At 47.2% G+C, this 17,582-nt stretch overlaps 1 protein-coding gene across 2 annotated transcripts in view; it reads right to left on the reverse strand.

Moving 5' to 3' along the window:
- The window catches only part of LOC138580163 (C-type lectin domain family 2 member B-like), a 388,930-nt gene that overhangs the window by 166,674 nt on the left and 204,674 nt on the right, over positions 1 to 17,582 (reverse strand). For both annotated transcript variants that reach the window (XM_069650492.1, XM_069650491.1), the window contains one exon: positions 10,972 to 11,174. In XM_069650492.1, the coding sequence (XP_069506593.1) occupies positions 10,972 to 11,174 (203 nt within the window). The remainder of the gene's footprint in view (positions 1 to 10,971; positions 11,175 to 17,582) is intronic.

Genomic DNA, 17,582 nt, shown 5'->3' on the forward strand with positions numbered 1-17,582 from the left:
ATGGGCACAAGAGGGAAGGGTGGCCGAGGTGTCCAGGGTCGGGGACGTGCAGGGAGCGCTATGACCCCACCCAACAGGGTGAGGGAGCTGCAGGTGATTCGGACGTCCCCAGCACCCAGGGTCCGGGAGCTGCACGGCCAGCTGCAGCCCCCACAATCCTCGGCTCAGGGACCACCAGCCATGGCTATCGTGGTCACGGCCCAAGTCCACAGACACGCTGGGGCAGCCGTGCGTCAAAGGGGAAGGGACGTGCAGTGAAAGGACCTGGCACCAGCACCCAGGTACAGTTACCTGCAGGGGCAACTACTGTCCCAGCATCAGTGTGTGATGCCATGGCCCAGGCCACAAGTGCTCCAGCCCCTACTGATCAGAGTGGTCCCAGCCACACAGGTTCTGCACAACCTTCCAAGAAGGCAAGGCATGCAGTAGCGGAACCAGCTCAATCCCAACGCATGGCACAGGAGACCGCCACGTCGAGGAAGAGGAGCTTCAATGATGAAGAAATCCAGATCCTCGTTGAGTATGAGCGCATACACTACCATGACATGCTCACGTGGGCAAGGAGCACAAATACGCCTGCTCAGCATATGGTCCACTGGCAGCAAGCCACGGATCGCATCAACGCCTTGGGCAATGAGAGGCGCACCGCACGTGAGGTCATGAAGCAGTGGAATGACATCCACCGTCGAACCAAACAGAAGCTGGATGCCAACTTCGCCTTGACTGGAGGTGGGTCACCACAAGAGGACGAGGATCTCACACCCCATAAAGAGACCGTCAGTGAGTTGATTGATGTGAAGCAGATCCAAGGCGTGGAGGCCTGCCAGATTATGAGGAAATGTCCGGTGAGCGATGAAGCGTGTGCATCCTGAATATATATATGTAGATTGTATGAATTGTTATGATTGTGTAGCACTTCTGCATGCATTTCTATGACTTGCATGGGTGAACCATGTCATGGTGTACTGACCCGTGCTTGGTGTCATGTAGACTGTATACTACCAATGTGCTGCACACTGAGATTCTCTTCATCACCACACCTGCTTCCTCCTTTCCCGTCACTCTCTGGCCGGCCTCTCTTGCCCTCTTCATGCTCCTACCTGTGATGCTAGATACCCTGGGTTAATCTTCCACTCCACACTCTCCTTATCTCCTCACATCTCTAACATCTCTGAGGTCAAACTGCCTGCTGCACCTCATCAGAGGTATTCATCCTTTCCCCTCCTTCCCCCAGCAGCTCATGTCTCCATGGCACTGGTTCTCTCTGGGCTGGGCTACTGCTACAGCCTCTTACTTAATAACCTCTCTGCCCTCTGCAACTCATCCAGAACAGGACTGCGACAATTGTCCTTGTTCTCATGCCAAGGTATCGTATCTCTCCAGGACTGTGATCTTGGCACTGGCTCCCAGTGGCTACGATGATGAAGTTCAAAACACTCTGCATTGTCCACAACGCCTTCTGGATCCTGGGGCCGCAATACCTTGAACTCTATCTTCCTAAATGTCTTCATTATCAAGCTCTTCAATCATCCCTCTCCTACTCCCTCAGGGTCAGTCAATTCTCGTAGCAACGAGTTGCTGTTTGATGTCTTTCTTAGGCTGGGGCCTCCTTCTGGAACAGCCTCCCTGCAACTTGAGATGAAGCTTCTACGGTTCTGGAAGCATATATGATTCTTGCTCTTGGGTTGTGCTTTCTCTCCTCCTCTCCCCTGCTGTACTACGGGCTGAATCTGAAACTGCACTGGTCACCTGCCGACCCTCTGATCTCTGGACCGGTCCTCTCCCCTGCCAGTTGCACCCATGAACTGCCTCCCTGGCACCCCCCGCACTTGGGGACTCTTTTCTGTATCCCTACAGCCCCCTACTAGCACTTGACACCTGATGTCTGCACTTGCCCTTCCACTGCCACCACCTGGCCACATTTTACTTAATGCTTATGTAGTTATATTTATTTTACTGCCATTCCCATGTACTGCACTGCCCCCTCCAACTGCCCACCCACCTCCAAATCTCCCCTTCCCCCTGCACTTGAGCAATCTCACATGGCCTCATGAGTTTGCTTTGTGTGATTTCACTCTATTCCCCCTCCCTTGCCTCGTCGCACCTTTTAACACTTGTGTCTATGCACTTAATGATTTACATATCATGTCATGTGACATCAGTTCTACATGGCTTTGGGACAGTGGTAATCAAGAACCGTCTCATGGAAATTCAGTTCCGGCATGCCTACACAACGTGGCATCTGGGTAACTATGCCACTCAAGTGCTTGTGTCTGAAGCAGGTGCTATACATCATGCACTGCATGTGTTAAGTCCATCCACACATTTCCATGGGTGGTTACATGCTTCCCATACCTTCCATTTACACTGGGAGCAGGTGGGAGATTGTGCCATGAGTGACCTAGCATGTTAATGTGTTGCAGGACACCATTGTGATACCGATGTGTGTGGGCTATGCTATTTACATGGCTCGTCATGTCTTTTTGTGTGCAGGTGATAAGGCACTGGATGCAGAGGAGGAGGTTGAGGAGGAATGGGATCCTGAGCCGCCACAGAGCACAAGTGGAGGACGTGTTGTGGCAGCCCATGATAATCCACTGGTGGTACAGCCCATCCGGGGCATGACTCAGTAGGAGTCCACCTCTGATGAATCCAGTAGCTCTGGCGGTGAACCGGATGACAATTCCTCTATGCTGTCGCTGGTGAGTACATCAACTGTTGGGGCTGTTGTAGCCCATGCGTCTGCAGGGGGTCACGTCCCCTCACATGGCCAGTCCGTGTTGTTATGTCAGTCTGTGGTGGTTACGGCTGCAGGGTCACACTCCACAGTATTGGTTCATGGTCCTGGGACAGCCGAGCAAGGGAGGAATGGAGGCCTGCAGCCACAGACAGGGGCATCACATCAAGGGCCATGCTCCCTTGGGTCAAGCAGTCGTGGGGCCCGCACACGCAGTGGCCGTGTTGCGGATGGTGATACAGTGTGGGAGCAGTCCATGTATTGTATTGCACAACAACAGGGTGCTTCCTATGAGATGTTGGCTCAGGCCATGGATAGGGTGGCCGATTCCATGATCCCCCCCAACAACAGAGGTAGAGCACCGGCTGCAGGCATTGCGCTCCACATGCCGCTCACACTGGCTGCACATGGAGGCCAGCAACAGGAGCAGACGGGCCAAACTGAGGTCTCTGCAGGCATCCCTGGTTGGTAAGGGTGAGGCTCGCAGGGAAGCCCAGTGGCGAGAACTTCTGTCCCTTAGAGCTACAAAGTGCTAGAGCCAGCCCGCAGTACACAGTATGAACAGCAGATGCAACTGTTGACTCGTACCATCTCGGAGGGACTCTGTGCATCCCGTGAGGTGTTGCATGTGGATCTTCAAGGCTTCATGTTGCAGATGCATTCATCTCAGTCCTGCCTAGCCGCTGCCATGGATGACCAGGCCAGGGCTATACGTGGTGAACTTCCCTTACCACTACCATCTTCAGATGCTACACAGGAAGGTGGCGACAACAGCGACAGCCCTCCCACTCCATGATAGCCGTGCGGCCCATGAAGCCATGGAGGTTTTTTTCTACATCCACACATGTGGGTGCTGACGTGCTCCCTGCCCCTCCACCATCGTGGGTGCCCCCCCCGCGCCCCCAGTCCAACATGGACATCTTTGATTTTTGCTTTTCCCCTTGAGAACCTTGGTTACTTTACTGCCTATTTTACCCTAGTTATTTGTGTTCCCGTTCTTGTCCCCACTTGTGCATCTGTTTTCCCTTTGTTCATAGTTAGGCTACAGGAGATCTGTGCACCTTCCCTTGTTTTACCTGTGGTCTAGTGTGTTGCCTTCTGTTCCGTCCAAGGGCATCAGCTGTTGGTTCCAACTGGACCCATACCGGCTTGTCTCGTGTTAGTACACTCCTTGTTTGTGTAAAGCCACTCCTGCTTCCCCTTTCCATGGGCTTGCAAGGAGTGGTGCCTGCAAAAGTAACTTACACAGAGGCATTGGGCTTCCCTTATGTCTGTGGGCAGACATGAGCCCAACCTATGTATACACCCCTAGTGGGATTCCTCATTATTTGTCCAGTGCATGGTTCTCATCACTTTTTAGTTGAACTTTGAGATCCACCCTTTGTTCCTGCTCCGTCATTCACCTTGCACATCTCCGTTCTTGTTTGACTTCCTGGTCTATGTGCGTACCTGTACCCTTACATTAGCAGAGACACACAAAACCTACATGTGTGCCCTGTGCAACTTATGACACATTGAGGCACATGTGTAATTATGATGAGTCATTGTCAGACAGAATCACAGTTAGGTCCAGTGTTTATGGTATGTTGTACTGGAAATTACTGTCCCAGTCAACATTATTATGGATATGTATTATGGATATGTATGAGCGTGTGTTATTTCTGAACTACTTCCATACATCGTTGAGCGCTTTGCGACAGTAGTGTGTTGTATTGGCCATTCATGTATCTCGTTTGACATTGCATGGCATGGCACGGTGTGGCGAAGATTTTACATGACGTGTGGGAGGGTTTATGTGACACACTGGCAATTAGATGTGTACTTTGGCATGGCATACTCTATGTGTTCCTTTTGTACACACCAGATTGAATTAGTTTACGTTCTAAGGGATGCACACAATGTAGCACATTCTCAGGGTGGTTTGGTGGACACAGATGATTGTCCCTTTGTCTTCATTGAATGACACCTGGTATGTGTTAAGGCTGTGTGCACTCCACAGGGGTTGGATTTTAGGTGAAAATTGGCTCCACAAACTGGGTACTGGCAGCCTCGCCACGTGCCCTTTCCCCTACCATGCGCAGGTGACATGCACGTGGTTGGGGATGTGAGGCACCACCATGTCCACCGGCACGCCATGCCGTGTTGCAACATTGTGCAGGACACCACTGGTCGGGCATATAGCAGCTCACTACCAGAGTGGTCAAGGGAGCGGAAGCGTGACATGGGCACTCTGAATGTGCGCTCCACTATGGCCCGAGTTGCAATATGGGCTGCGTTGTATCTTACCTGGGGTGGTGTGGCAGGGTTCCGTATTGGCGTCATCATGTAGATGCTCAGAGGGTAGGCACTGGCCCCTGCAGAGGTGAAAATGTTGGTCATTGGTGTGTGTGTGAGTGAGTGAGTGAGTGAGTGAGTGAGTGAGTGAGAGAGAGAGAGAGAGACATGCATGCAGGTGCACGGCCATTTATACTCACCAATGAGCCATGTGTTGCCATGCCTCCCAACTTGCAGGGGCGACATTCTGTAAATTAAACTGTCATGGCTGGACCCCGGATAGTTTGCATATACAGAAGTAATGATCCCCTTGGCATCACATATAACCTGCACGTTGATGGAATGCCAGTGCTTGCGATTGCGATAGATGTGCTCTGTGGCCCTAGGTGGACGTAGGGCCACATGGGTGCAATCAATCGCACCAAGCACCTTAGGAAAGTGCGCCACCCCATAAAAATCCTGGACCACGGCCTACCTTTCTACAGGTGTTCTGGACATGTAGATGTGCCTGCGGACTGATGGGCGTGCAGTCATTATTGACAACACCTGGTGTGAAGGAAAGGTCTCTCTAAAACAGCTACTCTTAAATTACTTCCATCACAGCACACTTAAATAGATACGATGCATAGAATATTAATTTGATTCATTAATATGATAAATGGCTCATCCAATTATTTAGGGTAAAAGTCCATATTTAAATCTCATATACAAGGACAAAAGACACAAGCGTTGGCTTTTTTCTGCCAATGCCCAAATGTTCCATGTTCGCATACTCGAAAGGAGTGTGTTTTAAGACACTGATGACTCCAGCACGGAGACCATTCCTTATAGTCAGGTATATGCATACGGAGTAGGTCTACTACTCCAGGTAGGAAGACACCTGGAGATCATCTCATACATACCAAGATGATCTCCAGGTGTCTAGTTGCAGTTTCCCCCAATTCTGCCTTATCCCTGAGAGTCTCATAAAAGACTATTTATTTTTGCCACCTCTGTCTTCAATGAGGCCACAAACCAGGAGCCGTTTGGAAATTAGGGGTTCTAAATCCCCATACTACATATCAAACTCATGGTATCTGTATCGCTCTTTCACTTTTTAATACATCATGCACAATATTCTGGCTAACAAAGACCTTGGAATTGACTTAAACTGATAGACTTGGGCAGTTCATAAAGCATCTTAAACCATACACTCAACATATTTTGGGGCTAAAGGGAGATCCAAAATCATCTTAACTAATTCAGCTTGAACTTGTTGTAGTGTCTCCCAATATTTAAAACACCTATTCATACAATGCTGTGAGAGCAGGGCTCATCTGGGGGAAAAGCAATCTAATGAGGTTATATACACTAAGAATCGTACATTATAATGTAAGATACATTTAGTCGATCACATTTACAGTGCACTTCCTAGTATAAAATGCTCTCGACTTGGGTATTGCGCTAATAGCACCACATGGCGAGCTTGTACAATTCCACCCATTTTCCTCTACCATGTGACAATCCGTGGATCTCTGAACCGCATGAAATCAATCACTCCTTGTTAACTGAGGTCTCACGTTTACAGTCCCCTGCGGGATACGTGATGACACCCCCCCAGCACACCCAAAAAAAAAAAGAAAAAAAAAAGAAAAAGGACCCTGTCACGGAAGTGAAAGGGAACTAGTGCCGCGGGGAGACAGCGTGAAGGAAAGGTATGTAGGGTTTGGGTATGTTGGGGGGTGGTGGTGTGTTGTGGGTGGGAGTTTGTAGGGGTTTTAAATGCGTGTTCGCATGGGAAATGTGCAAACCTTTTGTGGTTCACACATTTCTCATGCAAACTTTTCCATTGCGGACTTCACGCAGATCCTACAATTCAAGCCAACCACGTATGGCTGTTTGTTGCTCAACTGCATCAAATCACTAATAATGGCTGCAAAGCTGCCCTGTTCAGGATGAGCTGCACGATAGGAAAAGCAAATATCCACAAGCTGTAAGCCTCTGGGCAGTGTACCATCCAAAGCAGATGTAGTGCCGATCTGAATGGGAGGATGAATAGGATAGTGACATTGCCTCTTGCAGTCCTCAGTATGGCTTAAACTATGAAGCATTTGAAGTGGGCATGTTTGGCAAGAGGAGGCTTTTCCCAAAACCGGTGCCTGATCATTTAGAAAACAAGCATCGGCAAAGCCAACAGTTTTGGCTTGTATATAAATATTCATATTTGCCAGGCCCTGCCATTATATGCCCAGGTACTATCACCATTTTGCAGTGTCTACCATCAACGATCAGTTATTACCACTATGGCAGTGCCTGCCTACACAAAAGCACAAACTGTTGGCATGGCCAATGCTTGTTGCTCTTCCTTCCTGGCAGCAATAAGCTCTCCTTATGTTTACACTCGCACTCCATTTTCTCTGGAGCGGTGCCATATTCCTCCAAGTCCTCTAAAAAGGATAAGGCTTTAAAGTAGTTTCTCAAACTGAGACATTTGTCTTTTTTTTGCACAAGCTTATTTGGGCAGGACGACGTGCTATACAAAACTGGGGCTGTCCCCCCAAAACCCGCACACCTGGTCACCTTAAAGAATAGCTTCATAAAAGGATTGCATTTCAGCCTTGCCCACCGGTCCAACGACTTTAGTTCCTTCAGACACATACATTATTTCATGCGTGGACACATACATTCATCACATGTATAGCCAGGAAACATTGTAAATATAGCCGCTTTTCGACACATATAACACAGCTCATTTTACGTTCAACCTTTTCAACTTTAGAACGGCGACATTCTAGTAACACCATGGGAAAGCTCTAAAAGTGATTTTATTGAAGAGGCCAAGTGACTTTCTGCACACAGCATAAAATATGAACAACAATGAAAATAAAAATACCAAAACAGTGTTCCCTGCTGGGGATTATCCTGCTTCTAAGCACTGTAATTGTTAGCATTCTATGCTCTGTCTTCATAAGGATAACATGCCGAGTCTGTCCTGCTGGGATTTGAACCCGAGACTGCAAGTTAAACATACACAATAGCACCATGTGCTTATCTCAGGGAACGCCCTTACCTGCGAGAGAGAATGCACGTGCACCCATTCACGCTGTTAGAGCATATAGAGCATATTTCAAATAAGACTCGGTTAATACATCTGATGTGCCATTAGGTTTTTGGTACCTCCATTGTCCCAAGACTGTGCTGGGATTCTGGCCTGCATGCACACGTGATTTATAATAGCTGTACAGTGCAATGGGCAGACAGATGCTTTAACCTTACATCACCGCACTAAGTTGTCACGAGATGTATGCTCATTGCCAGTGTGATGGGGACAGGGACCCTTCTCTGCAGACTGGAAAGCAGCATAAAATGCCTGCAGATGTTCACTTCACAGAGTCTCTGGAGAGGCGCTCGGCAATTCCACAGTATAAAAAGACAGAAGGGGCTGAAACTTACATCCAGTCACTGGAACTTGGAAACAAAGAATCGGCCCACTATGGTGTACAGAAGTAGGTTTACAGCATGTACTGTTAATGGTGTAGGTCTTCGGACACTAACCTGCAGCAATTGTGGTTAGCTTCCAAGTAATCACTGTACTGTGGGGCATTTTTCCGTAACCATGGTGATGTTACTACATTAAAATGCGCAGAAAGGAGATACCATGAGTAAAGTCGTTTTGTGTGGGAATCTCAGCTTCGCCAGTTTCGGAATGAGACTAGTAAAGCCATCAAAGTGGCCCCCATAAATTAGGCATTGCCATGTATGTATGTAGTACAAGTCTGCTGGAGGGTCTGCAAGAGTCACAGCTCCCGCACTGAGATGAAGATGACAGCTCTGTCCTCTGACACAAAACCTAGGTCTTGTCACAGGTTTCCCCCCTTCTCACCTGTCTATGCTGTTTACTGGAGTTCTTTGAAGGAGTTTTCTTACGCACAGTTCGGGTCTTGTATAACCCTGTGGGAACGTCTTTGGGTTCCAGCGTGCGTTCAGCGTTCCGACCCCTGGAACGTTCAGAATGTCTGGGAAATCCAGGAAGTGATGAAGAGTGTACTCGGAGACGGGTACACGGAGGTCCGGGATGCAGGAGGTAACAAGAGGAAGGGAATGAATGAGGAAGGGAAAATTAGGAGCCAGGAACCAGGAATCAATGAAGTCAGCGAGAGCGAACTACGGCAGCATACGTCTAGCCACAGCAAGCGGTAGCGTTGAGACGCGCAGGGCCACGACTTATTTATAGAACGTGCTACGTCTGACGCGGAAGCTGGTAAACAACGTTCCATGTTTGACGGCCATGTTGGGAGTATTGCAGAGTGCAAGCCCCGATGTGTCAGGGACCAGGAAGTCCAAAAGGGACGCTTCTGACGGTTCATGACAGGTCTATTGATTCACTTTCTGGGAACTCGGCTCTGAAATCTATGTCGTTCAAGTGCCATATGTGCGCACGCACCCTTCCACTCAACACATGTACTCACACATATGGCAATAAAACGGGTGATATTATCACAGTTTACTTAATTCTGAGTGATTTGCAATTAAAGGGATAAAATGTTTATGCTGGAATAAATCTGCATTAATGAGGAATGAAACCCTCTGCTCGTTAGGTTTTTAAAATCGAAGTTTATGACTAGAATTTTACCGCACCTGAATCAGGGCTGCTCGAAGGGAGCCTGCAAGAAGGAAAAACCACCCTTTCCCCCCCATCTGTTTTGTGACTGCTTTCTACAGGGACGTCACTCACATGACCACTGCAGAATAAGGTGGTGTCAGGGCATACTAAAATGGTGCAGTGTTTTGTGGTAACTAAGCGTTCACTGCACAGACAACAGAATACCCCGCCAGTGTCTGGGAGCACACATGTGGCATGTAATTGCTTGAAACCTTTGTTTCTCTGCTGGTGTTCGCAGCAGTCGTAGTCGATGAGGCATAACTCGGTTTGTGTTTCTGATGGCGAGGTTCGACTCTGTAAATGTGCAGCTCTTGTTTGCATTAATATGTACAGCTCTGCAGTTGCTGAAACTTGCTAGGTTATTATAACATTAGTGCCAGCGTCTGCAGCAACCATTTGGAGTTCAGAAGACATCTACGCTAATAAATTAAAAAATAACATCCTTACCTAACATCCATGCTGACAACAATGGCTGCCCCGGTTAACCAAACAGACTGGAGAACCACTCATCACTCACTGCACAGCTGATCAGGTGCTCCTTACATCAAAAACACTTGCCCAATTCCCCACAAGTCACTAGATTTACATTGTCAGAGCCATGTTAAACCAAAACGTAACTAATATACTACCTTGTTTAATTTTTATAAAAATACTGTGAAATGCGTAACATAACTTGAAAGCTGCAGTAAATATATTTTAAAGCATCAATCAAGTCAAATAACTTTTAAATAGCATTAAAAGATGGTGGCCGCCATTTTGGACACAATTCACCACACAATACAAAATCAGCCACAGAGTACAAAAAAAGGTGTGGTTGGAGGGAAAATGGGAAGGAATGGGAGGAAAATCCTATAGATTATACTTGGTGATGGGCGAAATGGGTGGGACACAGCCAAACTACACAAATGCATCCTCATATGTCATCTGCACTGAAAAGCATTACAAACCTACAGCCAAAGCCCCTATTTCAAGCTCTTATGTTAAAGCTCTTATTTTCATGACAATAGTCTTGGCTTTACAGGTAGCGCTTTCAGCGCCACGTTATAGACAAAACTACAAATGAACGGAAGTCTGAGGATTGCTATAGCTCTAAAGTCATGGCTGGTGTCACAGGTACCAAAGCTGCCGGACTGAAGTGGGAGCAGAGCCGCATCATGACCCTTAGCGGCTACTGGAAATTAAACCAGTTTAGCTCTGTCGATATTGCATAAGGTAAGCAATGTGTGCGTGGCAGTGATCCGTTCGAAGCATGGCTACTTGGTGTAGGATGCATTTGTCGTAGGAGATCAATAGAGTATCAGATTTTCACAACTCTTACCAGTGTTGCCTCGTTGTCAATCAACGCCAGGGAGGAGCGAAGTGTAGAACATGTATTGTTGGCAAAAGGCCAGTTTCCTTCCTCTTTAGTGAAGTAGAAACACTTGTCTATAAACAGTACCCAGCCTTCACCACAAGAGGATGGGATTTCCCTCTTCTGGCCCGCAGTAATATTGGTCACATTCTGTGTATGAGGTATCTGTTCTGAAATCAAGAAACAAGTTAACAATTAACACTTTAGTAACAGAAGGGTTGAGAAACAAAACACATTTTGTGCACAGTACTGTATTTTCTCTTTATCCAAGGACGACGCGGATGCCTTCTCTTTTCTAAGTGTTTTTAGTGCTATAGGAAAAAGACATCTTTTTTTATTTAAATATGTTTATTTCCATTTTCTTATCACTTTACAATATTTTAATCGGCATATTGCAGTACATATTCGTTATCTCCCCCCTCCCTTCCCACCTCGTCCCAAACACTCCTCCCACTCCCCAACCAAACCCAACTTTACAACCACGGCTTATGAACTATTTGAAGCTTCGCAGGCCTACTCTCGCCCTCATAGATTACTTTATTCAACGGGACTCGACAGCCCCCCACCCTGCTCCTGTATCCTTTCTCCCGTCCCATCATGTGTCTTCGGGAGTGCAGTGAGGCCTATCGTCAGATGAGGTGTACAAAGCATGCACTAAAGTGTTCCATACTGTTATATCCTCTGAGCTTTCCCTTCTCCCCATTCGAATGTCATCGTATCACACCCAGTTTCCGCCACTGACCATCGTTTTAGATCTTCCCACCATCTATCTATACTTGGGCCTTCTCTCGATTTCCATGCCATGGCGATCCCTTTTTGCCAGGACCCAGGCTAAGTCTACCATTCTATTTTCCAGTTTAGCCTTCTTGGGGCGGGCACTCGCTGTTGGAAGGCAAGCCTCTGGTTTCCTTTCATATCTCATTATTCCCTCTCTTCGCAGTCTAATTTCCAGTTCCTTCTAAAATTCTTTGATCACAGGGCAGCTCCAGAACATGTGTGCGACTCCTGCGTTGCCTGCATTGCATCTCTGGGCAACCCCTGTCCTCCGAACCGGGAAGCGGGACAGTTGCTGTGGTGTCAGGTATGCCCTATGTAGTACATAAAACTGAGTCCGTTTTAGTCTGCCATTGCAGAAGACCTTTTTTGGGTACAATAGCGCTCTGGAACATTCCTTCGGCGTAAGTTCTCTACCTATTTCTGATTCTTATGCTCTCTTCCCACCTGGTTATGTCTTTGGGCCATGCCTCTAAGAGTCCTTGATACAATCTGGACACCCCGTGCGTTCCCTCTGACACATCGTATAATAGGCCTAGGACAGTATTCTCTTCACTCACGCCCGGGAAGTCTGGCCATCTCTTTATTATCTCATGTATCATTCTCGAGTACATCAGGAATTGCCTCTTTTGAATACCGAATGAGTCCTCTAACTCCCGGAATGCCAGGAGCTTGTCTGAGGAGATCAGGTCTCTAATTGTCCCTATAGCTTTGCATTCCCAGTGCGATCTGCACAGTACTAGATCTGTGTTCTTAACATAAATGGCTGCTAATGGTATTTGTGGAGAGTAAGGTTCCTCTATCTTCATTACGGTCTTGGTTCTGGCGCATATTCTCTTGCCCAGCTGCAAAAGCCCAGAGGGATCGGCGATTCCATCTTTCCCCAACCAAAGAACCTTTCAGTAGATACAGGGTTATCCCTTTGCTCAGCAGGGCATGCTAAACCGTTTGAGTCCGCCAGCCGCCACGCCACATGCTGCAGCTGTCCTGCTAAATAATATAGTTCTAAATGCGGGAGGCGTATCCCTCCGTCCACATATTCTCTATACAAGATGTCTAGCGCTGCCGTTCGCCTACCTGATCCCCATATGAATCTCCCTATTGTCAAGGACATTTCTCTGAAAAAGGAGCTCAGTATCAGGTACAGGATATTTACAAAGTGGTGTAAGAGCCAGGGGGAGCGCTACCATCTTCAGGAGTGCGGTCCTGCCAGCTACTGAGAGAGCTAGCTTCTCCCAGAATTTGTTTGGGGTTTCTAATCTAGTTTTTGCTTTCACAGTATGATGGTGGTGTGCGTCTTTCCTGTCGTGATAAATATCGACCCCCAAGTATCTAAAAAGGTATTAACGCACCACTGCAGTCCTAGGCACAGGAGTGGCTCCTTCTCTGCTCCTGCCTATCCAGCGAGTGGGAATATGCAGGACTTTGACCTACTAACCGCGATATCTGACAGTTTAGCAGAATTCACTAATACCTCCAAATATAATTCCAGGTTATCTTCCGGGTGTCGCATATATAGAAACATGTCATCTGCATATAGCGATATTATAGGATGACAACCCTCCACAAACAACCCAGTATCTTTGAATTCCTTGCTCAGGAATATTGCCAGGGGCTCCAAGGTCACAATATATAGCATGAGGGACAGCCCTGGTTTGTGCCTCTGCGTATCGGGAACAGTTCTGATATGAATTTGCCCGTGCGTGCCCTGGCAACCGGGTTTGAGTAGAGTATCTAGACCCACCTGATGAAACTCTCGCCCATCCCAAAGCCCCTTAGAGAGGCAAATATCCAGTCCAATGCTACTACCGCGCACCCCTTCTGGCTAGTCTCGGCTCTGGTCAATTATTGTGTGTAACCTTCTCAGGTTTTCGGTGGTTGTCCTCACCGGGACATAGCCAGTTTGGCCAGGTGTATCAGCTTCTCAATCACCCTCTTTAGTCTCTCCGCCAAGACCGCCGTAAGGATCTTGGTTTCTAGGTTAATTAGTGAGATTGGGCGGTAGGATTCAAACAGTACTGCCTCCTATCTGGGTTTTGGGATCAGGACGATGGTGGATTCCTCCACACTTTGGGGAAGTCTCCCTATCTCATACTACTTTTCGAGGTCTATGAATTCCCTATAAAATTCTGCCAGGAGGCATTCACTTCTGGGAGTATTACTGGTGGGCAACATCGTTATCACCTCCTGCAGTTCCTCTATTGTAAGCAGTGACTCCAGAGTCTCTTTTTGTTCTGTACTCAGGGTGGGTAGCCCTGTGTCCGCTATTGTTTCTTGGATTTCTTGCTCCCTTGAGTCCCCCGAGTCTTCTTATAGCCTCTGTTAGAAAAAGTCTGAAAGGTCTTGTTAATTTCCTTTTGTGCCCTCCATATTTCTCTGCATACGTCCTGTATTTCTAGGATTCCCTCCCGGGTGTCTTTGCCCCTGGACAACCAGGCTAACGGCCTACCTGGCTTGTCTCCATGTCCATGTAGCTTTTCTGAGTATTTTGCAAAGCTATATCTTCCCAACCTCTCCCAATGTTCTAAACTTTCCTGCCTAAGTTTGATAAGTTTCCTTTCAGTCTCCCTTCCTACCACCTCAGAACTCTATATGCCTTATTCTGGCTTATGTGCCCGCCAGCTTCCGTTCCAGCTACTTTCGAATCACCCCTGCCTTTGCTATGGCTGCCCCCGTTATCACCACCTTAAAAGCGTCCCAAATAATTCCAATACTATTAACTCTCCCTTCATTTAGGCCAACTTAGTCACTGCTCAGCCAGCTCTTCTCAGAATGGTCCATCCCGTGGGGTTTCTACTCGCAGTTTCCACGTGGGTATCGGGTACAAGTTGATTACTAAGTACCCATTCAATGACCAAAGGCGAGTGGTCTGAAATGAGGCTCCCACAAATTCCCCCAGCTGATCTATTCCAGTAAGGAAGTAGTCTATCCATGTATATATCTTATGCTTGCTCGAGAAGAATGAGAGTGCTATAGGAAACTTTGAGACTATTATTGGTGATAAAAGAAGACAATTTTACCAAATTAATTTAGCCATTTTGTGGGCTTTAGTCTGAAATAAATGATTAACCGGCTCAGAAATATAGATGACCAATTACATATATTCAATGTGCGTTAACACCACGCTTTATAGAAATCAATAGGTGCTGGGCATATCACTGTGGTGGCATAAGAAACATTTGTTTCTGAACTGTTTATTCAGAAAACCACAATGTCTACAAAATATTCCCTAGTGAAGTTCATGCCAGAATTAACAAGTGCATGGCGCAAAGATTTTTAGACTGGTGTATACGAGAACTTGGCTAAACCGTGTTCAGCTACGCCGATATAGTATAGTACATACTTATTACAATCACTCCATATAGCCGATTTCCCTACATGGAGAAAGACAGTTGGCATTCCCTACATGGAGAAAGACAGTTGGCATTTAACTGCTCAGCATGGCCCTTCATATAAAGCCATTTCTGAAAGCTAAATGATCTTTAGAACGACATTAAAATATATTGATTAATGTTATGGAACGGTTTCAACTGCAACTATAAAGGCCTTTAAGATTCTCTTGTATTTAGGTCAGCTTTCAATTACAAAAAAAAGAAATTAGAGAGTTGATTAAAACCGTAAAATCATCCAGGACATTTGGTTCCAACTATCCATTAAATGATAAAAGCAAACCGTTGTATGTATTTTCCACTCACTTTGATTCCTAGAAGGGAAGTATATTGTGTCCTTTAGACAAAAAGGGTGATCCCCGGCAACTCTCTGTCATACCAACCTCTTGGATAATGAAGATTTTCTCGAATACCATTGAGGAGATTATTGATTCTATTAAAGACGGTATTGCTCCAAAATAACAGAAAAAAAATAAACTAATGCACGTTTACTGCGTATTCAGCAGCAACGAAATGACAAATCCCATTATACTGTACAAATGGTAAAGAGCGCTCAATTAAGGTGGGAATAAAACTAACTGAACATCAGCATAAAACTTTGTTACGATCCTGGATGTAACTGGCTAAATGCCCCCCATAACGATAGCAATAAAACACAATATGCGAAAGAAAATCAGTGTGCAACTCTGTTATGGAAACATACATATAACCCACATATATTCAGTATTCAGAAATCTCGCAACAGGGTGGGAATACTGCTCGCCTCGTGTCTTTAATAGAATCAAGACTTTCCTCCAAGGTATTATGGAAAATATTCATTCTGTGTCAAGACCAGAGGCGTGCACTATGCTCGTTTAAAGCTTACTCGCCACCAATGTAGTCGGCTGTTCTATAGGTCCGAGATTAAAATCTCTAAAGACTGATTCACTGGACCAATCAGCCATTTTGATTATTTCCTCTAGGCATACTTCCACCTGGAAAGCTTAATAGGCCTTGGCTCATCTGAGTGTGTGCCGAAACGCAACATGTCTATGCCTGCTTGCGCTAACGCCCATCTGACCTAGCGTGCAAGGTTTGGGGACAGGACTGCTCTATGGGGTTTCTTGATCGCAATCAGCATTTGTCCCAGACATCTGTCCTAAATGCTTCCATTGCTGCTTCGTGCACATTAAGACATTGAAGGAACAAGTTACTTACCTGTAACTGTTGTTCTCCAGCATGGGCCTGGCATGGATTCACATGCTCATGAATATTCCCCGTCGTCAGGCTGGGAATCCTCGGTAAAGAAAAAAATCAGTATCAGTTTTGTTTCTGATCTGTATTTCTTAGTAGTAACCAATCACTGGTCTCTGGGTCATACTGCCCCCAGCCAATGACTGCCCTCTCCCTAAGCCCCGCCTCTGGCAGCCATCCTCAGATTTGGTAGCGCGTAAAGTGGCAGTATGACCAAGTGAAGAGCCGCAGAGGGGTAGGCGGGAGGGTTCGCATGTGAATCCATGCCAGACCCATGCTGGAGAACAACAGTTACAGGTAAGTAACTTGTTCCTTCTCCAGCATGGGGTCTGGCATGGATTCACATGCTCGTGAATATAAGAATACATAGCAGTATACACATGCACAACCACGGGAGGTGGCAACAGGCTCAACATTAAGCAATACAACAACTCAACATTAAGCATCTCTTACCTCCTCACCAGGCTCACCTTAAGCGAACAGGTTACGCAGCACTGCTTGGCCGACCCTGGACTCCTCCCTGGAGTCCCGATCGACACAGTAGAATCTTGTGAAGGTGTGCGTCGACCTCCACGTAGCAGCCCTGCAGATGTCCAGCAGGGGCACACCAGACAGGAACACCGTGGTAGCAGCGATCGCTCTGGTCGAATGGGCTCTCGGACGGCCGGGCAGCGGTCGGTTTGCCAACCGGTGACAGTGCATGATGCAGCCGGAGAGCCATCTGGAAATGGAAGTCTTCGAGAGAGCCTTCCCTTGATTCACAGTCCCAAAGTTCACAAACAGCTGTGACGTCTTCCGAAAACTCTTTGTGCAGTCCACGTAGAACTTCAGCGCTCTAGCTACATCCAGCGAGTGCAAAGTCCTCTCGGCCGCGTTGAAGGCGATGGGAAGAAAACTGGTAACACCAAGGGCTCGTTGAGGTGGAAGTCCGACGGCACCCTGGGCATGAAGGAAGGGTGCGTCCTCAGCACCACCCCCGTGTTGTGAAAAGTCAAGTATGGAGGCTTGCAAGATAGGGCCTGGATCTCTCCCACTCATCATGCGGAGGGGAAGGCCACGAGGAACGCTGTCTTCCACGACAGGAACTTCAAGGGCGCCGAAGGCATAGGCTCGAATGGGGCCCCCATGAGCCTGGTCAGCACCACATTAAGCTCCCACGCCGGGGCAGGAGCCTTCACCGGC

This window comes from Ambystoma mexicanum, chromosome 3p (genome assembly GCF_040938575.1).
Source record: "Ambystoma mexicanum isolate Mex_15411 chromosome 3p, UKY_AmexF1_1, whole genome shotgun sequence".
Lineage (NCBI taxonomy): Eukaryota > Metazoa > Chordata > Amphibia > Caudata > Ambystomatidae > Ambystoma > Ambystoma mexicanum.